The sequence below is a fragment of the Dermochelys coriacea genome, chromosome 7 (assembly GCF_009764565.3).
Source record: "Dermochelys coriacea isolate rDerCor1 chromosome 7, rDerCor1.pri.v4, whole genome shotgun sequence".
NCBI classification, from domain to species: Eukaryota; Metazoa; Chordata; order Testudines; family Dermochelyidae; genus Dermochelys; species Dermochelys coriacea.
Window position 1 is genome coordinate 77,173,558 of NC_050074.1, and position 24,470 is coordinate 77,198,027.

The 24,470-nt window shown below is 37.6% G+C and overlaps 1 protein-coding gene across 42 annotated transcripts in view; it reads right to left on the minus strand.

Moving 5' to 3' along the window:
• Window positions 1-24,470, minus strand: part of ANK3 (ankyrin 3) — a 540,818-nt gene that overhangs the window by 279,751 nt on the left and 236,597 nt on the right. For 10 of the 42 annotated variants that reach the window (XM_038408541.2, XM_038408528.2, XM_043519052.1 and 7 more), the window contains exon 1: window positions 10,819-11,494. The exons of 5 other annotated variants lie outside the window; for them this stretch is intronic. In XM_038408541.2, the coding sequence (XP_038264469.1) occupies window positions 10,819-10,932 (114 nt within the window). In that variant the 5' untranslated portion in view covers window positions 10,933-11,494. Of the gene's footprint in view, window positions 1-10,818; window positions 11,612-24,470 lie in introns of those variants that run through there. 27 more of the 42 variants (XM_043519042.1, XM_043519041.1, XM_043519036.1 and 24 more) reach the window with 13 other exon arrangements.

Sequence of the window (24,470 nt, forward strand, 5' to 3'; positions counted from 1 at the left end):
CTTAGTTTAGAGATCCATATGCTGGCTGGTGCCTGTATGTCCTCCCCTCATATGGGGTTCATTCCAGTCTTTAGACACTTCTCTGTGCTGCACGGTCTAGGCAGAAATGTAGTTTTAGATACTTTCCCCATCAACTTTCCTACAACCTAGGAAGAGAAATGTCACTTTCTACACCAGGAATGAATATATGATTACTTGCATGACTCACTTAGTCCTCAGACATACTGAAAAAAGGGTTACCACATAAATCCTAAGATTTATTAGACCTGAGCATCAAGAGCACAGGATAATAGGAAGCTGGACATGTCAAATGTTCTGAAACATTAAACATTATCCTACTCACTGAAGAATGGGAGGTCTCTAAAGCTTCAGAAATAGTCATATTAGTTCCCAATAGGAGAGCTGATAAATAAACAAACATAGGAGAGGCTATACATAAATAAAAGAAAGACAATGTGAGGTATAAAACAAATGGATAAACATGTCTATGTATAAAACATACCTTAAGCTATAAAATAATTCCAAGGGTTTTATTATTACAACCAATGAATGAGTTAAAAATTATACAATGGGCCACAATCAACTCAGTGATATCCATGCACTCCATTGATATTAGGCCACTATAATTTGACCCCAGTCTGTCACAAGACTATAAGTGGGTCTGCTGCATATAGAACAGCTTCTGTTTTACAGAAGGTTCTCCAGGAGCATCAGAAATCTTCATTAAAATGAGATAAGTATGGGTGCAATGAAAGGGACACATTGTTAGAGGGATGACTGCCAAGTTAACTGAGAGTGATTTTGTTACCTGAAGGTGGTCAGTGACATAGGGCTATCCAGTGTCCTGAGGTTAAAAATTGTCTCAGAGTGAATCAACATGCTGAATAAAGTGAATTTCTATATACTGAATCTCTACCACCACCACTTCCACCACCAAAAAGTCCATTAAAAGTAAGCCATTTGTTAAATATAACAGAAGGTGCAGCATAGAGTAAGATGTAGTTTTAATGTAAGGACAAAAACTCTTGAAAGTTCATTTGTTATACAGACAATGCAGAGAAACTACACTGAACCTGAACTGTAAGGTTGACATCAAAAATTGCAGTAATTTGTTTTTTGATAGGTTTCAGAGTAGCAGCCGTGTTAGTCTGTATTCGCAAAAAGAAAAGGAGTACTTGTGGCACCATAGAGACTAACAAATTTATTAGAGCATAAGCTTTCGTGCGCTACAGCTCACTTCATCATGCATCCGATGAAGTGAGCTGTAGCTCACGAAAACTTATTTGTTAGTCTCTAAGGTGCCACAAGTACTCCTTTTCTTTTTGTTTTTTGATGTTTCTGATTTTGTGAACTCAAAATGAAATTCAGTCTTAGAAATTTTTGTTCTTGTTATTTGTCATTTAAATAACTTCAAAGGGGAAAATGGATGAAGTTTGAAAAAGCTCATCTAACTTTTTGATCTGTTCTATTTTATGACTTACTCTTTGAAATCATATTTTGATTTAAAAAAAACAGATTCAAGGTATCTTTAGGAACCAATCAGTTGTAGAAATAAAACAGAAAATCACAGCATAAACAACGTTAATGAAGAAACAGACTATTCTATAAATAGCCTTACTGTATATCTAAATCCACCATGCACGGAGATCCATGAAATGGAAAGTATTGAAGTTTTGGGGCCAGATACTTTCCCATGATCCAGCTCTGGCAGCACAAATGGGCCAGACACTAGCCGCATGTGGCTAGTCAACAGCTTCCCCAAGGAGGCAAAAGGAGTGCAATCTCCATTGAGATAAAGCCAGCACAGCCAATTCCAACAATACTATCAACCCAGTCCTGGCACAGATGGTGTGCTGGTGAGTGGTTGGAACGCCAATAAACTCTGCCAACTCTCAGCAGAGAGTTGAAGACAGTTGCTACCTGGAGAAAGTTAGAGCAGCCTAAGTCAGGGCCACAGCTGAAACTGTGCAGGACAGACAATCAGGAAGTCATAACCAATTCCATGAGAGATGACCCTTTATCTATAGTAAAAATCTTACCATATAAGTGCAAAGCATGGTCATATACTGAATTTGTAGCATGTGGATGTTCTGGTCTTTAAACCCTTTACTTTTTCACACTATGGATGATTATATCAAAATGGAACTTTTGGTCAATCCAAATGTAGGAATGCCATACACTTAATTGCCCACAAATGTGCATCATTCTGCAAAGTATGCAAATCCCTGAACTAAGATTGGTACTAGTTGCCATCAGCCTATCAGAGTGCAGGGATTTGTATGATCACTGTAAGCATATTTTAAAAATATAATAATAATGCAAATTCCTCTACTTTGGCTGCTAGAAATCCTTTGGCTGCACTCAAAATTCAGCATTCACAACGCTGCCTCATTTCTGAGTCCCCTTTCCATTCTGTCATTCCAGCTCAGCTCAGATACCTAACGAAATCTAAATTAAATGTGGAGGGCACATGGGAGGGGCATTGAAGAGGGCCTAAAGACTTCCCAGTAGCAAAGGATTTACAGTATCCAAACAGAGTGTTTAGAAGAGGAAGAATACATTTCATTAAACCCACAACCTGAAGGTACTTCCTTCTCACTGTGTCAGAATTTCCATACAGCATCTGAAGAATAGATATATTATACCTATCCTCTATTTACATACACATGCTTAAGTGATGTTAGAATAAACAAAAGTGACTAAAATATGAATTACTGATTTGAGGTTTTCCTCCCAATAAGCAGTATAAATTACCACCGCTGGGATTTTCAGAATTTACAAACCTCAAATAGAGGATTGCATGTTTCAGAGCAAGGTCACATTCAGTATGAGTAAATTTTCATGGATTTCAATGGACTAGTACATGGCATTTGCAAGTCCCTCATGTTTTTATTTCATGCAAACGATGACACACACACTTCTTCTGACTATCATATTAGGCTTTATGCACATTACTGGCCCCTATTGGATGAAACGTAAGATTTGTATAAGAGCATCCTGGTCTCCATAGTGGCAGGCCTAGAGAAGACATAAGTCTTGATACTACTGACTGAGAGTCTTCCATGAGCTCAAGATGATAGGCAGCCTGGATTGGGAGTGGCTGCTGGCAAGTTCCTGGGGGCATTTTTGAAACATCACAAACAAAGGCTCTAAATGTGGCTTTTAAATCCTCAGTATGGTAGCCATGAATGTTTTGGACTCTTGCTGTCACACTCTCTCTCCTTTTCACACCTATTTATAATCACTCCCCTTTCCATTTCCCCGTTGTCCTTTTGCTGTCTCAAAGGGCCAGTTCAAAATGACTAGTTCAGCAAAGCATTGCACTACAAGAGATTTGCAGGAGCAGGGGATATAAAGTGAATTTTAGATCTGTTTAAAAATGGAGAACTCAGTATCACACAAAAAATAGCTATTTTGTCCACTGTGGCATCACAATTCATATGCTTACCATAGAGTACTAAAAATAATCAGGGATCCTACAGTGTAAATGATACATTTTTGTTTCCATGAGTAAACAAAGTATTATAGAGGGCCAGATTCAGATACCATTACTCAGAGTGAGTAGTACTTTCTTCTGTGAGTAGTTCCATTAGTTTCAATGGGATAGCTACAGAGTAGGGTATACACTACATAGAGTTAAGTTATTAGAATCTGGCTCAGAGAATCTTGCTTTGAATGCAGTTGAAATTAGCTTTGAGGGACTATCTATGAGAATTGGGTACCAATTTTAAACAAATCCTTTCTATCTTGACCATCTCTCTTTACTTATGGGGTAATTTTCAATGAAGGATTAAAAAGAATTTTAAATAGTAAAAATAAGATTTAAATTTGATACATAATCCATTAAGGTATAACAAGTAATACAATTGTATCTTTCTACAGCCAAATGAACTAAATACATTTGAACAAAAGTATTGGAAGAACAGCACAACATTTAGCTAAAATAAATGAAATAATGTAAAACAGACAAAATTAAAATGTATTGCAATAGTTCTCAAAATAATTTCCAAAGATTCCTTTCAGTCTACGATAGAATATACTATGTCAGGTGGATCTAATTCAATTTCTGTCTCTTGGATGGATGGAATGCTGACTTATCTTTAAGCAGGATTTCAGTGTATGGTTCCAGGGAACCTAGACGTTTCAAGCATAAAGCTTAGACCTCTAAAACAATTACGTTGCAGAAAAAACTAAACCACAAATACCAAAAAATTAGTAGATAACTATTTTGGAATCCCACAAAAATGAGTGTGTGTCAGGGAGAATTTCTTCATCCGTCATTCTCAAACTCTTGCACGCAACTCAAGAGAACTCACAAACATCTAAGTCTATATACTAAGCATTATTCTGTGGAATTTCTGCAACATCCGATAGGTCACCAACCTTAGAGGCATTCTAAGCCTGATCTGGATCTTTTGGACCAGTACAACATCACTCTGGACAAGGTGTAGTGATTTACATCATATCCTCACACCCATCCAGTTCAATTTACAGTTCATTTCAAAAGTATCTTAAAATACATCCACGTCGTTCCCATCCCAAAAGAAAGGTAACAATTTGGAGTCTATGCCACCCATAGAATACAGTCATTATTGTTTTTGCCATTTGCAAGTCACATTCATCACCACTTAACAGTAAAACTGGCTCTTCAGCTCATTTTAAAATCTGTACATTTCACAGTTGCTACTCTTTAAAAGGGTTTGATCAGTTATTGAACAATTTCTAAGGGTGGTAGCAACATAAACTTTAGTGAATGAGGGAAACTGCATCAAAGAAATTTGGCTTACAGAATCATAGGACTGGAAGGGACCTTGAGAAGTCATCTAGTCCAGTCCCCTGCACTCATGGAAGGACTAAGTATTATTCTCAAAAGCTTCAAACTCAGGCCATTTCATACTATGAAAATACCAGTACTTTACATTCTGGCACATAGCATGACACTTTAAAAGTTATACAAAACCTATTTTCAAATGTTTTTCAATGCTTGTTCAACTATAGGATGTTTTCCTTTTGCTTAAAATAATACTTTGTTACCCAAGTTTTATGGTTGGGGGGTGGAAATTTCTCCACGGGGAAAAAATTAAAAAGACAAGGGGACAAGTCCTCATCTGATTCAAATCAGTATAATCTCATGGACTTAAATGAAGATAGGCTGATTTACATCAGCTGATGATGTGTCCCAGAGTGCCATTTTAACAATCTTTCTACAATGTGAAGATCACTTATTTGACAGGTCATAAACTTCCCCCTACCGCTAACATGTGTAGTATATGTGTACATACATGCTGTGTGCAATGTGAGACCATAATTTACATAACAATCAACACTTGTGCACAGTGACACAGACAAGCATTGGGCCTAGGAGTTGAGACGCAAAAAAAAAAAAAAAGATAGAAAGTGGAAGAAGTGGAGGATTTAAACTTGTAGAGCTCAGAAATGTAAATTCACAAAAGCTGGACAAACTCATTTTCTTTGTTTAACAGATGGATGTAGAAGTTAAAATTAACTAGGACAACCTTAATTAATGCAGCAAGCTATTGTGCATTCTTTCAAGGGCTGTTGTGAGAGGAGCAATTGTTCTTATAAGCTGAATTGGAAAAAAACAAAACAAAAACCACACAACAAGAATTCAGCATTACTTATAAATACACATTAAGAGGAAACAAATGAAAATAAGTTTTCCTTTGACAGCCCAATTGTGCTCAGCTTTGTGGGTGCACAACTTTAAGCACATTAATAGTCTTGGTGAAATTAACAGGAATACTCACGCACTTTACTGAATCAGGGTCCAATGGGAAGGCATCAGGAGGCCTCCCTCTTATAGCCCGTGAAAGAGATGGGCAAAACTGAATAACTTACACTCACCTGGACACAAGAGCCGGGCAAGAACAGTGCTGCTATCTACTCCAAAAGGGGGCGAACACTAGTCAAGCTCCCTCTACACCAATCAGTGAGGGGAGTATTTGCTGTATCCTCTAAAAAGGTGGCACAAAGTCTCCCAAAGTTACAGAGCTGTTCCTAGAAACCCAGTAGCCCTCTTAGTTACCTGCCAAGATCTGTTTCATGTTCTGTACAGTATATGCCTCTGACACAGTTTCCCTGGGTACAGGTGGAGGTAAGTAAGGGCATGATCCAAAGCCCACTGAAGTCTATGGAAAGACATATTGATTTCAATGAGTATTTGATTGGACTCTAAACTCTAGATTCACTTTTTCTTTGCCACAGTTGGTTATATTCACAGATCTGCTTCATATTTTGAGCCATAACATTGATTTTATTTACCCTGACTTGTGAGGATGCCAATATTGTCAATCTCAGATGTTCAAAAATAATGAGACACAAAGTGAGTGAGGGAATATCTTTTACTGGACCAACTTCTGTTGGTGAGAGAGACAAGCTTTCAAGCTTTACACAGAACTCTTCTTCAGGTCTGGGAAACTTACTCAGAATGTCACAGCTAAATACAGGATGGAACAGATTGTTTAGCATACAAAAATATTAAGTCAGATCCTGAATATCATGAGATTGTCTTAAAATCAAGTGTTTAAAAATAAAATAAAATTTTGATTATGTTTATCAGCCTTGTGATTTTTTGCCTCTTTAGCCTTTTTTCAAGCTTTTCTTCACAACCATTAGGCCTTGTCTACATGGGGAAATTGCACCAGTTTAACATAAATCAATTTTTAAACTGATATAATTAAACCAGTGCAAATTCCTGCAATGGTACTCTTTTCAGTTTAAGAGTGGTTTATTGTGGTTTACTTAAACCTGTTCCCAAATGATTAACGCTAAACCGAAAAAAAAAGCCACTACCACTGAAATTAAGAGTGTCCACTCAGAGGTTTACAGTAGGTTTAACTAAATTCATTTAAATGTACCTTAGGTTATACCAGTGCAACTTTCTCATTTAGACCATTTTAAAATATATATATTTATGAGAGCTGAGATTCCCTTATGTCCAGGAGCCGGGCTTTATGTAAACATCAGATGATATGACACTCATGGTAAAATTGCCAGGGTAACATTGGAATCCACAACATGCAGGATGGGATGACATCAGTTTTTAAGATATCACAAATGGCAGCATGATGGCCTTCAGTGTAAACACACTATTCTGAGTTCCCATGGAACCAACTAGCTCCTGAATATTGCATACAAATGGAAACCACTTCCACCTTGCTGAATATTGTATAAAACATAAAACATTCAGCATGCACCTAGACTTACATTGTTCTTCTACAATATATTATAATTAAACAAGGGACTTCTGCCTTTATTGAAGGCTGACACTGAAAAGAGCATTTAAATCCTTCCTAGATGCTGGCATATGGGAAACAATTGCTAGTTTTCACAGCCAAAATTGTGCATGACCTAGGGAAATCTTGTCAGAAGCAGAACAGTCCGATAATTAAATCAACTGTTATTCTTAAAAGGTGTTCCAATCTTTTTTGTTAGTTATCATTTAAGGGTAAAATTTGCCCTGATGTACTTGGGCTACCCCCATTCAAGTAAGCAAGGACACTGCATATCCATCCAAAATCAGAATCTCGCCCCAATTTTGAAATACATTCGAACAGAGTAAACAGTGAAATTTGTATATAGGTCTACAGATGCATCTCTCTTATTTTCTGGTACAATTTCTTTATCTTGCTATGCCATGAATAAGAAACAATTAACAGCTGAATATTCATAAGTGCATACTATAAATTTAGGTGTGCAAATACAAGTGAGGATTCACATGCATACACAATTATAATGCCTTCATTATGTCAGTTAATGATAGTGTTAAACATGTAACCCTCACATTATTCGCAAAAAGAAAAGGAGTACTTGTAGCACCTTAGAGACTAACAAATTTATTAGAGCATAAGCTTTCGTGAGCTACAGCTCACTTCATCCGATGAAGTGAGCTGTAGCTCACAAAAGCTTATGCTCTAATAAATTTATTAGTTTCTAAGGTGTCACAAGTACTCCTTTTCTTTTTGCGAATACAGACTAACACGGCTGCTACTCTGAAACCTCACATTATTATTATACACGATTTTAAATTCCCTTTAGCCATGCTTGCATATCATGGTAATGTGATTAATTTATATAGGAAATGAGTGCACACCTTCTGCATCATCACTGCAGTCAACAATGTCTTCATTTGCATGCTTAAAATAGACACATGCTAATGCACACACACACTTTTGAAGATTTGATCCTACAACTTAACTGACTGAACATCACCAACAAGTTATTTGTCTGATATGTTTTTAGAGCAAATCTTGACAGAAATTTTAGTACATGGTAAAGTGCCAAATAATTGAGAACCTGTGAAATTTCTTCCTCAGATTACAATCTTAACATTACACACAAACAACTATCAGAACGACAGGGGCTGGTATCATCAGTTTGTAGAGACTTTGTGCTCTCACAGGCCTGACTTTCAAACCATCTCATGCCTCAGTCTCCTTACTGTATAAATTATCTAGGGATATTAGCATTCACTGGTGTTTTAATGCGATTGAAAGACCCTAGAGGATATTTGCATATATTGCTCAAGTAAAGGGTTAGTGTTGTGCAACATCATGTGACTATAAAAAAAACCCCCTGAGTATTGCTTGCTTGTGGGTAGTGCAGAGGTACATAAAGAAGCGACTCAGAACTCATAGTAGAATAATGGTTATTCTAAATATCCCCCCCCCGAAGTGCAAAACAACAAACAACAACTAGAATGTAATAGTTTATGCCTGGTGTATGATGGGCAGAATGGTGTCCTTTTTGTGAGTAAACTGATACACCTGCACATGCACAAATTTTCTTTCCCACTTTCTATAGTCAGTGACAGGGTTACTGCTTTTTCTTCATTCTCCTAATAAACTTAGTATGTCTTGAATCATACTGCTAAGAAAGAAATTCCAGATTGATCACCAATCTCCAGCATAATAGGAAGAAAACCCATAGTTGGGGTGAAACCTCTATGTTCTATTTGTTCTATTCTATGAAGAAACAAGATACTGAAAAATCCATGCATTTACAATAAATAGATTGATATTTATTCAGGTCCCACTCTGGTTGCTAAGAGTTTTTCCTTCTACAGCATTGTATTGTATAAACAGTAAAGCATTTTTGTCCACAAAGCAATTGTCTGAGATCTCTGAATCAAGAGGCTATTATTGCCACATCTCTTCCACATTTTGCCAATAAGTAAATATGAATGAGCACAAAGATAAAGACAGCATATATATATGGTTATGTGTGCTATTGTTAAACTTAAGCCTATTATAGATAATATTGGCTTTCTAAATTATAAACAGAGTTAAATATGATACTATACATTTTAACTCACAACTCAAATGAAAATTCCTGGTGGTAGGCCAGATCCTTAAATGTGCATTGTTGTGTACATTTTCAGCTGAAAAATGATAGCTACAATGCTACAGACCTGCATATAACCATAAAATCAGACAAGAAAAAATATCACATATTCAGACCAATTTTGATGTGAAATCTGTCCCAAAGGCAATATCCAAATTTTGTGCTTTCATTTATACTGGAAAACATACTGAGGAGACCTTTACATGTATATTTAAATGGAAAAGATATCTATAGTTAATATGCTGCAGTACACTCACTGCAGCCATCTAAACACAGCCTTCTAATGTGTTCACTAGAACAGAAGACAGTGGGTTTCTTAGTGCTTCTCATTAAGTTTAACCCTGCCATTTCAGAAAAAAAGAGAAAAGGCAGGAAAATCTTGATTGTTATCCATCCAAAAGGTGCACATATGTTAAAGGAAATCTACATGCCTTTCAAGAAGCACATGCATGGCTGCTTAGAGCACACTAAGATTATCTATCCCTTAGGGAATTTCACAAAGACACACAAAAATTCTAAAAACCACACTTCTGAGTTCAGACCATGGGCTTTTGGGCAATTTTTACTAATTGCAACTGATGACTAAGAAATCACTACAGGACCTTATCTAAAAGGACTAGTACACAAAGTGTCATTTTTAAGGACATATCCACACAGCACTCATAGAGATACCTTCATCTATCATCATGCCACTATCCTCAACTATTCTGTTTTATACCTGATAAAAATAAAAAAGGACAACTATTAGATTCAAATCTTAATTGAACAATAATCAGCCTAGTGTACTGAATTTTTCAGGTCTCAGTGTATCATAGATTATCTGCATCCAGGATAATTACACAGCAGAGAAAAACAAGGCTCTATGATCACAATCACATTTTAACCTAACAAAATCAAGTTGCTAACAACAAATTATTGTGGTTTGATTTTCCAATATAATTTGCCTTTAGGAAAAAGGAAAAACAACAAAACATCTCAATTCTGTGACATTATTCTCAAAATGGATGTTTTAAGAGCCAAGCATGTGACATAGTCCCAACACAAAGAAAAATCTACCCTCACACACATTCACAGTAAGTATGTATACATAGTCTAAACTATTTATTCTGTCAGTTAAACCCATGACAGTGTTATACATGTAACCTTCACATTACAGTTGTACACTATTTTAAACTCACTTATAGCCATGCTTGCATATCATGGTAATGTGATTGATTTATATGTGAAATGAGTGCACACCTTCTGCATCATCACTGCAATCAACTAACAGCCGATTAAAAATTCAATTGCTTTGCAAACCCCACAGTTCTGGTTTGCAATGTTATTTTACAATCTTAACCAATTATTCAGAGAGCTACCAAGTTACATACAAGAATGATCTCTGATAGCTCATTTGCAATGTAAGAAAACTGAAACAAAGGAATGCTTGTCAGAATTTGGTACAAATCTATATACCTTTCTCTTCCGATCCCGGGATCTTTTCCTGCGTTTTCTTTTTTTCTCATTTTCTTCATCAGCATTGATTTCTAAATCCCTGTTTTTCTTTAGTTGTGAGGCTGCATGAGCCATAATGCACTAAAAATCCTTTACAACAATGACTCCTTATAAAAGGTGATATCCTCAGGCACCTTAACCAGCCCTTTCAGCAAATGTTCCAATGACTGGAAGGATATCTTAGATCAGAGCCAGGAACACATTCATAATCCAAAGATCTTGCAGAAGCTAGTAGGCACTACAAAAATGCATGTTTGCATATTTCTTTCTATACCTTTCTGTACCTGAACCTTTATAAAGCAGTGCAGCCATCGTAATGCATTTAATGTAATGAAAAAGACAGCTGGGACAGAGAAAGCTGTATTATGGCTGTATCCCCTGCCACCAGCTGGAAGTGTCTAAGTGATTCCACTGAAAGGGGAATGCTCAAAGGGAGGGTTTTATATTAAAAAAATTCCAGAACAACATATGCTGCATTATATTTTTTTAACCAATTTTTAAATTTATTTTAAAAACCTATCCAAAAAAAAAGGAAAGTTCATTATCTATACTTCCCAGCTACTATTGCATGGTAAGTTACTTAACCTACAATGAAATGGAGCAGCTCCCTCTTTAGATTAACTGCTGATGGTGAGAAAAAATAAAATAAAAATTTCATTTTACCATGGAGACCCTGACTGCATTATGTACAAAACAATGCATGCATTGCCATATCTTCACAGTGTGTCCTTTATACTGATTTTTCAATCCCACTGCATTTTGTGGGAGAGGATTACAGAAAGCCCTGTTGTCTTTTTTTTTAAACCATACTTATTACAACACATCATACAGATAGAAAGATGTGATCATGCTAGTGTGTGAAAGAGGCATTTAATTCATAGGGGGTTTCCTGGCACCATTCTCTTACGTGGTCAAAAAAAAGGGGAATCTGTGTTACCAGCACTATCTACATGTACTTAGAACTGTAGTTTTAAGCTTTTATGTCAAGGCTCGCTTCAACCACCTTACAATTTTTGCCACCTGAGTCCTCAATGACTGCAGCTTTTGACCATTCATTATGGGAGGTAAAATAGCAGCAGCATTAGAGGCCTGCAGGAGAATCTTTTACTAACATGTACACAGAACAAGGTACCCGGTAAATAAGGAACCGTATTTTTTCCACTCAAATGTGAACAAATAGTTGCCTAGAAGTTGCAATTTTTAACCTTTTAATGGAATATATAATGCCTAATGAATGTTAGCATCAGACTGATTTTTTTTAAGAAATCAAGGTAGAAATCGGCTTAGCGAGTAAAAATAGATTTTCAGTTGACAATGAAATTTTATTAGTAAGAAGAAAAATAGTATTTTATATAAAAGTAAAAAATCATTTTATATTTGCAGTGCAATGAGCTAAATTACATTGGATCTCCAGAGAGCTGTGTTCAAGGCAGAGGTGTCATATGAGGTCTTGTACTGTCTTCTCTGGAACTAGAAAGCATTTTATGGAGCCCAGATTGTGAATTCCAAGAATGGCATGCATCTGCTATACCTCCCATGTCATTTGAATAAAAGTAAATCTTTTTGGAATTTTTAAATCTCAGAAATCATTGTCTGAAAAGCCAACAAGTGGACTTATTTCTGGCTACCATGTACATGCTCATTAATGTAGCAGAACAGTTGCACGATACAAATCTGTTATGGATTTTATGAAGAGATGCTCAGACATGGAGAACTCTCTATCTATTATGGACCTTTCTTACTGATTCAATAAAACCATAAAAGCTACATCCATAAAAGCTTTAAAAAAAGCCATAAAAGCCAATCAAAAGCTCATTGCACCTTCACACCAGTACATACCAGTGACTGTCCATCAGTGACTGCTAACTGTCACAAAGTTGTTCTTGGGGAATGACATTTTTTAAATACCTGATTTTGCACCAACAGTGACTATTCCCCGTTTGAGCATGAGCTATAAACCTTCAATATACTTGTTCCTATTTTTAAATATGCTAAGAGCGTACATGGGAAAGCTGACATCTTGCTGCCCGTTAGTTTCCGGGAGACCTCCCATCTTGCACTTCCTGAATATACTCAACAGAGCCCATCTACCTACACTGTCATAGGCTACCTTCAACATTTAAACAATGGGAAATGGGAGAGGATTGAGGATACAGGTTCCTCACAAATACAGGTTCTGATTATAATGTTCCACAGGCATAAACGGGACATACTTTATCTCCTAAATTCAAATTATATACTGCAAATGATGGAAGTCTGAACTGGACACACGGTTCACTGGGGAAAGAATTTTTTCCCAATGGTCAGCAAGAAGGGGTTCCGAAAATCTGGGGAACTGGGCAATGGCATTGGAACAATTTTTATAGTGGAGGTGCTGAAAGCCATTGAACAAAACTGTAAGCCCTGTATATGATGGAAACCACTTTATGCCAAGGAGTGCTGCCACCTCCCCCCACCCCAGCACTCTTAGTTCCAGCACCCCTGGAACTCGGGGAACGTTTGCGAATCAAACATGTCTGAGAGCAAGAAATTAATGGAGATAATGTGGTATTCTAGCAGGGTTTTGCCTCTTCTCATAACATTTTTTAAGATGTTACATTTGATTCTTTTGGATCAAGGGCACAAAAGTTTACTTTTAGTTGTGCATAAGCACACTTTCTTGCTGAAAAAATGAAAACCATTATTGACTTGAGTGACCTTAAGCAGACATTTGTTTTGCAGGTATCAGCCTGTACACACTGAGTTTCACCAATAATAACTACTAAGGACCAAATTCTGGCTTTGGCTTCGGTGACAGTCACATATGTGCATCCAAAGACAAATTTGGCCTTAAAGATTTGGTTGCTAATCTTACTGCAACAGATATGGTCATGCAACTACATGTGAATTAAAAAATTCATAGCTGCAAAACAGTTTGCAACAAGTGCACATTAAGGTAACATAGCTGAATGCAGGCCCAGTGGCCTGATGCAACTCAATGCAGCAACGAGTCAATCAGAAACCAAAAGCGTCTGTCAGGGTGGGCTGGTGGGGGAATGTTAGGAAGTCCAGCAAGGATCCTACTGTGAAGAGGAACTGGGAAGGAAAGTTGGTCTGAGGTACTGCAGAAGGAAAATCTAGAAGATTGGGGGGAAAGGGGAAAAGCTTTGGTGAGGAAGGAAGTTAATCTTGTGTTTAAAGCACAAGAACTAGCATCCAGGTGACCTGGGTTCAATTTTTGGCTCTGCCACAGACTTCCTGTGTGACCTCTGGGCCTCAGTTCCTCACCTGTACATTGAAGTTAATGATATTTCCCTATCTCTTAAAGGATAAACAAGGTTTGAGAGAGAGACCGATAACACAGCAAAGGGAGCCAGGTGAGTACACAGAGATAGAGCAGAGTCCTTTTACTCCTCATCCATCCTCATCTTGGGGTTGGAATAGTGCACTAGCTCCTGCCTTTGAAAACTTAAATTCAAATTTTTATTTAACCACAAGTATTGTGTCACTTATTATTTTCCATTCATATTTTTCAGCAAAACCTGATGCTCCCTAAGCCTTTTAAAATTTACTGGTCCATGATTTATGACTAAATAACCTAGTTAAATAAAAATAAAAATAATTTATTGCTATATTTTGTATGTTTTAAATACTAGGCATAGTATTTTAACATGTTGGCACAAAGAATGTTTTGTGCTTATGAAGGTTAAAGATTTAACACCACCAAAAATCTTTATTCACAGGCTAGATTTCATGCATGCAGAAGTAGTTCAAGCTGCCACTAATGAGGATAACTCTAATAAGTGAGGATAATAAATGACCTTGGCCATTCACTCAATACATACAGAAGTGTGAGGATTTCCCTTCTCAGCCAAGCCAGTTTAGTCCTGGCTATATCTTCAGCTAATTAACCAACTCAAACAAAACATGTGGCTGTTTTTAGTGGATTACAATCACTGCATGAGTTGTGGAGACCAAACCTATCTTTGCTGAAGTGGATTTCAGAGAAAGTGTCTTTTAAAGTGAAGATTTCAGAGAAGTGGCATCTTAGCCAGTGAACTGACAATCAAAAGGGAACTATACCCTTTAGTTTGGAGTAATACTGGGGGGACTTTGTAAAGCCTGCAGCCTGGAGTGATACTGAAGGGAGAAGAAGTTATGGGAAAGACATGAGTGAAAGTTTTGGACAGCTACTGAAAATAGACAATACATCCAAAACCTTTGTCTTAAGAACATAAGAACAGCCATACCGGGTCAGACCAAAGGTCCATCTAGCTGAGTATCCTGTCTTTCAACAATGGCCAATGCCAGGTGCTCCAAAGGGAAAGAACAGAATAGGTAATCATCAAGTGATCCATCCCATCGCCCATTCCCAACTTCTTTCAAACAGAGGCTTGGGACGCCATCCCTGCCCATCCTGGCTAATAGCCATTGATGGACCTATCCTCCATGAACTTATCTAGTTATTTTTTGAACCCTGTTATAATCTCAGCCTTCACATCCTCTGGCAAGGAGTTCCACAGGTTGTCTGTGTGTTTTGTGAAAAAAATACTTCCTTTGTTTGTTTGAAACCTGCTGCCTATTAATTTTATTTGGTGAGCCCTAATTCTTGTGTTACGAGAAGGAGTAAATAACACTTCCTTATTTACTTTCTCCACACCAGTCATGATTTTATAGACCTCTATCATATCCTCCCTTAGTCGTCTCTTTTCCAAGCTGAGAAGTCCTAGTTTTATTAATAGCTCCTCCTGTGGCAGCCATTCCATACCCCCAATCATTGTTGTTACACTTTTCTGAACCTTTTCCAAATCCAATATCTCTTTTTTGAGACGGGACAACCACATCTGCACAGAGTATTCAAGATGTGGGCGTACCATGGATTTATATAGAGGCAATACGATATTTTCTGTCTTATTATCTATTATTTATCCTTGGGAGTAGGTGAGTTGGCATAACTGTCTGAAGTTGATATGGCATTGGAAGGCTAATATTTGGATGGGGTGTGCTTATTTTGTCATCCCATGTGTCATAGTTTGCTTCTGAGAGAAATGACACAGACTCTAGTAAACTTTGTTAAATACTTATCTTAAGGTTTTGGTAAAACAAAGTTATTTGTACTTTGTCTATAGTGACAAAATTAAAGAAGTAACAAAGGCAATTTTAGTCAGAATGTACCACACACTATAGACAAGCACCATAAAAATAAAATGTAACATTGTACCTTACTAAAACAGCGAAAATTTAAATTTAAATTATTGTAAGGATAATATCTACAGTTCATAGCATCATGCTATTCACAAAATATGAAGAGTGGCTGTGAGGTGGGGTGGGAAAGTAATTTAACAACCTTGCAATAGAAGAGAGTCATTTGCTTTAGCATGGTACATGCATTAACCTATTGTTTCCAACATTAATACTAGGGCTGTCAATTAATCGCAGTTAACTCATGCGATTAACTCAAAAAACTTAATCTTGATTAAAAAATGAATCGTGATTAATCACACTTATAACAATAGAATACCAATTGAAATTTATTAAATATTTTGGATGTTTTTCTACATTTTCAATATTGATTACAATTACAACACAGAATACTAAGTGTACAGTGCTCACTTTATATTACTTTTGATTACAAATATATGCACTATAAAAATGATAAACAAAATAAATAGTATTTTTCAATTCACCTCATACAAGTATTGAAATGCAATCTCTTTATTGTCAATGTGTAACTTACAAATGCAGATTTTTTGTTACATAACTGCACTCAAAAACAAAGCAGTGTAAAACTTCAGAGCCTATAAGTCCACTCAGTCCTACATCTTATTCTGCCAATCACTAAGACAAACACGTTTGTTTACATTGACAAGAGATCGCTGCCTGCTTCTTATTTACAATGTCATCTGAAAGTGAGAACAGGCATTTGCATGGCACTTTTGTAGCCAGCGTTGCAAGGTATTTACATGCCTAATGTGCTAAACATTCGTATGCCCCTTCCATGCTTCCGTCACCATTCCAGAGGACATGCTGATGATGCTCGTTGAAAAAATAATGCGTCAATAAAATTTGTGAATGTACTCCTTGAGGGGAGAATTGTATGTCTCCTGCTCTGTTTTACCCGCATTCTGCATATATTTCACGTTATAGAAGTCTCGGATGATCACCCAGCACATGTTCATTTTAAGAACACTTTCACAGCAGATTTGCCAAATGCAAAGAAGATACTGATGTAAGATTTCTCAAAATAGCTATAGCACTCAACCCAAGGTTTAAGAATCTGAAGTACCGTCCAAAATCTGAGAGGGACAAAGTGTGGAGCATGCTTTTAGAAGTCTCAAAAAGAGCAACACTCTGATATGGAAACTACAGAGCCCAAACCACCAAAATAGAAAATGAACCTTCTGCTGGTGGCATCTGACTCAGATGATGAAAATGAACATGTCAGTCCGCACTGCTTTGGATCGTTATCAAGCAGAACCCATCATCAGCATGGAAGCATGTCCTCTGGAATGGTGGTTGAAGTGTGAAGGGACATATGAATCTTTAGAGCATCTAGCACCTAAATATCTTGCAACACCAGCTACAATAGTGCCAAGCGAACGCCTGTTCTCACTTTCAGCTGACCTTGTAAACAAGAAGAAGGCAGCATTATCTCCTGCAAATTGTGACCAATCTTGTTTGTCTGAGTGATTGGCTGACCAAGAAGTAGCACTGAGTGGACTTGTAGGCTCTTTTACATTTTTACAACAATTTTACATTGTTTTATTTTAATGCAGTTTTTTTTGTACATAATTCTACATCTGTAAGTTCAACTTTCATGATAAAGAGATTGCACTACAGTACTTGTATGAGGTGAAACAAAAAATACAATTTGTTTTTTACAGTGCAAATATTTGTAATAAAATAAATATAAAGTGAGCACTGTACACTTTGTATTCTGTGTTGTAACTGAAATTATTATATTTGAAAATGTAGTAAACATCCAAAAATATTTAAAATAAATGAAATTCTATTGTTGTTTAACCGCGCAATTTATCACAGTTAATTTTTTAATTGCTTGACAGCCCTAGTTAATACTACATTCTAAAGACAGATTGCTGAAGTATGTTAGCACATATCACTGTATCAGATCTTAGAAATCCATATATAATTAAACTGTATCCTGCACAACTACAGCCATTATTACAAGGAAACAAAACAACAAGCAAAATGGAACATTTATGACCTGATTTCTGGGTTCAGTTAACTCCCCAGTCACCAAATTAAGGAGCAAAAGATGGTACATATGCATATATTAAAAATATTGTAATAATAATGCATTGACTAAAATAAAAACAGGAGAAAATGAAGTGGAATTATTTGGTTCGGAGAGAATTCATTAGAAAGAACACGCAAAAACAATATATTTCTGAAAACTGAAACAACATTTCTCTTTTAAGGCTGCAGTCCCTTCGGGGTGGCTGGAACAAGATATGAACAAGTAATACTTATAACCTTCAAGATATAGAAAACAGATAAGGATAAGAAAGTGTGATGATGAACCAGGATACTAGGAAGACCCTAAGGCATCTTTTCAAAAATTCTCACTGGTAAACAAAGCATGTGTTCAGGTTTCAGAGAAGTAGCCGTGTTAGTCTGTATCAGCAAAAAGAACGAGGAGTACTTGTGGCACCTTAGAGACTAACACATTTATTTGAGCATAAGCTTTCGTGGGCTAAAGCCTACTTCATCAGATGCATGCAGTGGAAAATACAGGTGGAACACACACACACATACACACACACACAACATGAAAAAATGGGTGTTGCCATACCCACTATAACAAGAGTGATCAGTTAAGGTGAGCTATTATCAGCAGGAGAAAAAAAAACTTTTGTAGTGATAATCAGGATGGTTCATTTCAAACAGTTGACAAGAAGGTGTGAGTAACAGTAGGGGGAAAAATAAACATGGGGAAATAGTTTTACTTTGTGTAATGACCCATCCACTCCCAGTCTTTATTCAAGCCTAATTTAACAGTGTCCAGTTTGCAAATTAATTCCAATTCAGCACTCTCTCATTGGAGTCTGTTTTTGAAGTTTTTTTGGTGAGTATTGTGACTTTTAGGTCTGTAATCGAGTGACCAAAGAGATTGAAGTGTTCTCCGACTGAATGTTATAATTCTTGACATCTGATTTGTGTCCATTTATTCTTTTGCGTAGAGACTGTCTGGTTTGGCCAATGTACATGGCAGAAGGGCACTGCTGGCACATCATGGCATATAATCACATTGGTAGATGTGCAGATGAACAAGCCTCTGATAGCGTGGCTGATGTGATTAGATCCAATGATGGTCTCCCTTGAATAGGTATGTGGACCGATTTGGCAACAGGGTTTGTTGCAAGGGTAGGTTCCTGGGTTATTGTTTTTGTTGTGTGGTATGTGGTTGCTGGTGAGTATTTGCTTCAGGTTGGGGGGCTATCTCCCAAGATCTGTGACAGTGAGAGATCGTCCTTCAGGATAGGTTGTAGATCCTTGATGATGCGTTGGAGAGGTTTTAGTTGGGGGCTGAAGGTGATGGCTAGTGGCGTTCTGTTACTTTCTTTGTTGGGCCTGTCCTGTAGTAGGTGACTTCTGGGTACTCTTCTGGCTCTGTCAATCTGTTTCTTCACTTCAGCAGTTGTGAGAACACTTGATAGAGATCTTGTAGGGTTTATGTCTGTCTGAGGGGTTGGAGCAAATGAGGTTGTATCTTAGAGCTTGGCTGTAGACAATGGATCATGTGGTGTGGTCTGGATGAAAGCTGGAGGCATGTAGGTAAGTATAGCAGTCAGTAGGTTTCCAGTATAGAGTGGTTTTTATGTGACCATTGCTTATTAGCACTGTAGTGTCCAGGAAGTGGATCTCTTGTGTGGACTGGTCAAGGCTGAGGTTGATGGTGGGATGGAAATTGTTGAAATCATGGTGGAATTCCTCAAGGGCTTCTTTTCTATGGGTCCAGATGATGAAGATGTCATCAATGTGGCGCAAGTAGAGTAGGGGCATTAGGGGACGAGAGATGAGGAAGCGTTGTTCTAAGTCAGCCATAAAAATGTTGGCATGCTGTGGGGCCATGCGGGTACCCATAGCAGTGCTGCTGTCTTGAAGGTATACATTGTCCCCAAAGTGAAATAGTTATGGGTGAGGACAAAGTCACAAAGTTCAACCACCAGGTTAGCCGTGACATGATCGGGGATACTGTTCCTGACGGCTTGTAGTCCATCTTTGTGTGGAATGTTGGTGTAGAGGGCTTCTACATCCATAGTGACTAGGATGGTGTTTTCTGGAAGATCACCAATGGATTGTAGTTTCCTCAGGAAGTCAGTGGTGTCTCAAAGATAGCTAGGAGTTCATGTGTTGTAATTTCCTCCACATTATAATATGAGACACAGGTAGAACACAAATAGCACAGAAAAAAGAAAATGGAAATTATTGGAGCATCAAGCCTCAAGACAGAAAAAGGAAGCCTATTCTTGTTATGATACACTACTGATCCTTGAAGTCTCTTGGTTACCTGACTCTGGACAATAGGTTGTAGGGGGGTAGTCTATTTTACTTCAAGGCATTCCATATTTGCCATAGTTTAAATAAGAGAGGTGAAAAGAAGAGAATGAGAGGAAGGAAGAAACAAAGATTAATAGAAATAGGGAAGAATATTTATTCTCCAAGTTATCACTTGCTTAGGATCTTTGGAAAAGGCAATGTAAATGAAATGGAGGTCCTCACTTAAAAATAATGCTGTGCTAAACTCTGTACACTCAAAGTAATCCTTCAGAAGAGACTCACAAATAAGATTAAGAAACCTCCATTAACTTTAGAACACCATGCTATTCCTCCAGAGAATGGAGCAAGTTAAAATTTTTGAAAACTTACACAATAGAATAAAATACACTTAAACCTCCCCCCACCCTTCACAGATCTACTCCAGTGGATTTCAGTTTTGGTCATGATATTACTAGTATATCTCTGTGGGAGACAACATAACATAGGGAACAGTGAGCAAAGCATGGTTTCAGGAGACCTGAAATCTGTGGAGAAAATGGTAAATTTAAAGTAAATGTTATGCTAAATGTTGCTCTTACCTTTACTCTTAAAAATATTCAGCATAAAGGTCTGAAGTTAAAGGAGGTTTCTCAATTCCATTTGAGTCACATTTTAATTGACCTCATTTTGATTATTTTAGACAGACTTATGTCTGTAGATAGACATGTATTCATAATGACACATAGGTGGTGTAGTTATAATAACCAAACATAATGAGAACATCTGCAGTTAAAGTTGCATAAAGAATTTTAATTCTTCCCAAGTGTACTTATCAAATACTGATAATATGCTTGTAACTGTTACAACTTTAGACTGTAACCAAATCATTGACTACAAATAAAAATATAAAACATTCTACATATATGTCAGCTTCCTTCTTTTCTCAATGGCAAGTAAGTAAGGAACCTGCCAAGTTTGGTGAACGGGGTACTCTGAGGTCTAAGACCTACAATCTACACACCGTCATCCTGTGGAACTCATTACCAGGGGATGTTGTGAAGGTCAAAATTATAATGGGTTTCAAAAAAGAATTAGGTAAGTTCATGGAGAATAGGCCCACCAATGACTATTAGACAAGATGGTCAGGGATGCAACCCCATGCTCTGGGAGTTTCTAGCCGCTGACTGCCAGAAGCTGGGAATGGATGACAGGTCCAATGGATCACTTGATGATTCTCTGTTCTGTTCATTCCTTCTGAAGCATCTGGCATTGGCCACTGTCAGAAGACAGGATACTGGGCTTGGTCTGACCCAGTATGACTGTTCTTATGTGGTGCGGACTGGTTAAAGGAAGATGATCTTGCACTGCTATGGAAAGGTTGCATATGGAAAGTGTAGTAGGGCAAAGTTAATGTTCCAAAACCAACCTTGAATATTAATTTTTTCACTTTCAAATGTGTTTTAATTACTACAGCATTTTAATGCTGCTTTGAATTAATGGATATTCATTTGCAGTGTAAATTCTAGCTCAGTAATTCTGTCTGGGCATTAGACTATTTATTTTAAGAATTCTGCCTAGGCATTTTCTTAATTCTCATTTCATGTTTCAATATAAGCAATGGTAAAACCAAGTTTAACAAAACAGACAGCTTTTATCTGCGAGAGCTGCACCAAATAGGAGTGACCCTCAAAGACTTATTCGCTTTTTCAGAGAAGAACTGGGTCATGTCTCAGTTTACCAGGAACCACAAAAACTGTATATATTTAGAGAGATTTAGAACTGATTTTCCCATATTATTTTCTGTACAAACCCCATTACAGATGAACGACCGGAAGGAGACTCAACTACACAATATCATTAACTCTGGGGAATACTAATAAAGATCACTAGCTCTTAGGAAATGCTAGTGAATAGTATTCAAAGCTATTAACAATTGAGAGCACAGCTTTGCTCAAGTCTTGTGCTACGTCCCCATTAGTGAAACTGCATGATTTACCTAGAACTATTCTAAAGTACTTGCAAATATTTTAGCATTACAAAATTTTGCATTAATTCCTCATGTCTACACAAAATTCATAGTAATTCCCAACATTGTTTCCTGTGCTCTTACCATTTCCCTGCTGCTAGCTCAAGGGGATATGGCAAGAGAAAGGGTCAGCAGTCAGGATATTGTTAAACTGCACCAATCCTCAGATACAATTTTGGCCCCAAGGTTGTTAGCAGCCACTGTAACTTAAGCCAAGACACCAGCCCAGCACACAGTGATAAAGAAGGTTTTGTGCCATCTTTGCATTCATACACATAATCTCTGACCGGCATTGCATGCAGTTTGGCTGGACTTCAGAATCTGTCTCCTAACATTTCTTAGAAAGAAGAAATGCAAGGACTTTATGATTGAGCACAACAAATCTGACCACCAGTGAGTAATATCTCTCCTGTATCTGTTAACTTGAGATCAGACACTAAGCAGGCTTAACAAACCCATAACACCCCCTCTCTCCATCTGGTGACTGTGGGTACCTAGCAACATTATCACAGCTGAGACTCAAACTGGGACCCCTGAAGTCCACAACACCATCTCTATCAGGTGAGGTAAAGGGAAACCTCCTGGGTCAACATAATAGTTGCTTTATGTTCACCTCAGATGGAAGCCACTCTTTGAAGCTGCTCTTAAAAAATAAAATAAAAAAAAGTAGTAATAGTAAATACCTTTGCTGTGTTTTAGATTAGTTGGCTTCAAGTCCAGGTCTGCCCTCCCTGTTCTGGAACATTAGTAGCCTAGTAATAATAAGTGCTAAATAAAAAGCAGTAATGGTGTAGGAGAATCATATCTGCCAGAGTATCAGTAAATTAATCCACTACAGTAAATGGAGCTGCCAAACAAAGAGTGGGATGGAGGCCAAAAGTCAAACACAGATGTAATGCCTGCGCCTACTTTGATTGTTTTAAGCTCACAGACATTATAAATATACAAATTATATGAAAAGAAGTAGACTCATTTCATTTTTGAATAAAAGAACTCACTGCTCACAACTGCAACTGAGATGTTTCTCTATCAGAAGGCAATAAATCAGACATACAATAGTGTCACACAGATAATAAATTTTAACAACTTAGTAACATGGGCTCAATCATGCTTCAGGATATGTGATCATGGAACCCATGAGACTGGGAAGTCCTGTTGTCTTCAATGGGACTGTACAGATGGGTCTATGCTAGTGGATCCCAATGCAAGATCACGATTTGGTTTACCCACAGCTCTTCCAATATCATGGATCAGGATTAAGAAAGATCCCTAACATTATGAAGACCTTGTGACATCAAATGAATTTCACTACATCTTACAAACTACATGTTGTCATTAAGAAAAAGTATAATCATAATTCCCTAGAAAGAATATATTTTTGTCCACCACACCCACACATCAACTTGCATTAACCTATCCTACTTGCAAATGAAAGGTTGAAGAATAAATATAACTGAGAATGAGGCTGTGTATCTCACACAAACAGACTTTCCTTGAGATTTCCAGTACCTGCTGGTTTCAACTTCTCAGAAATACCAAAAGAATCTCTCACTCACTACCAGAAATGACTGGAAATTTTCCAATTCAAACAGAGTTTTATGAGGGAACAGCAGATTTGTGGAATTCAAAATGCTTCATGAAAATACTCTGGGTTGGAAGAATTTTCATCAAATCACAGACAGGACTCCATTGGAAACCTGCCTGGTTCCTTGCCTGCTTGGCTAGCGAGATGTCAGGGACTCCAGGGCTTCCAGGGTCCACAGCTCCAGAGGAGCCCCACCATGTGAATGACCCGGGGTTGGGGACACCCAGGGTTTTCAGGGTCTGTGGCTCCAGGGAAGCCCCACCATGCCGTGGAGTTGGGAGTCCGGAAGCCTTAGAAGCCCTGCCCTAACCTGGTTTCACACCTGGAAATATGGTGACAAGACAGCAACTGTGAAAAATCAGGTCAGGGGATGGGAGGTATTAGGCACCTATATAAGATAAAGCCCCGAATATCGGGACTGCCCCTATAAAATCAAGACATCTGGTCACCCTATCTGGAAGCCTCAAAGCTGAGGCTCTCAGAGTTTCCAGATTCTGTGCTGCCAGATCTGGGATTGGTGCA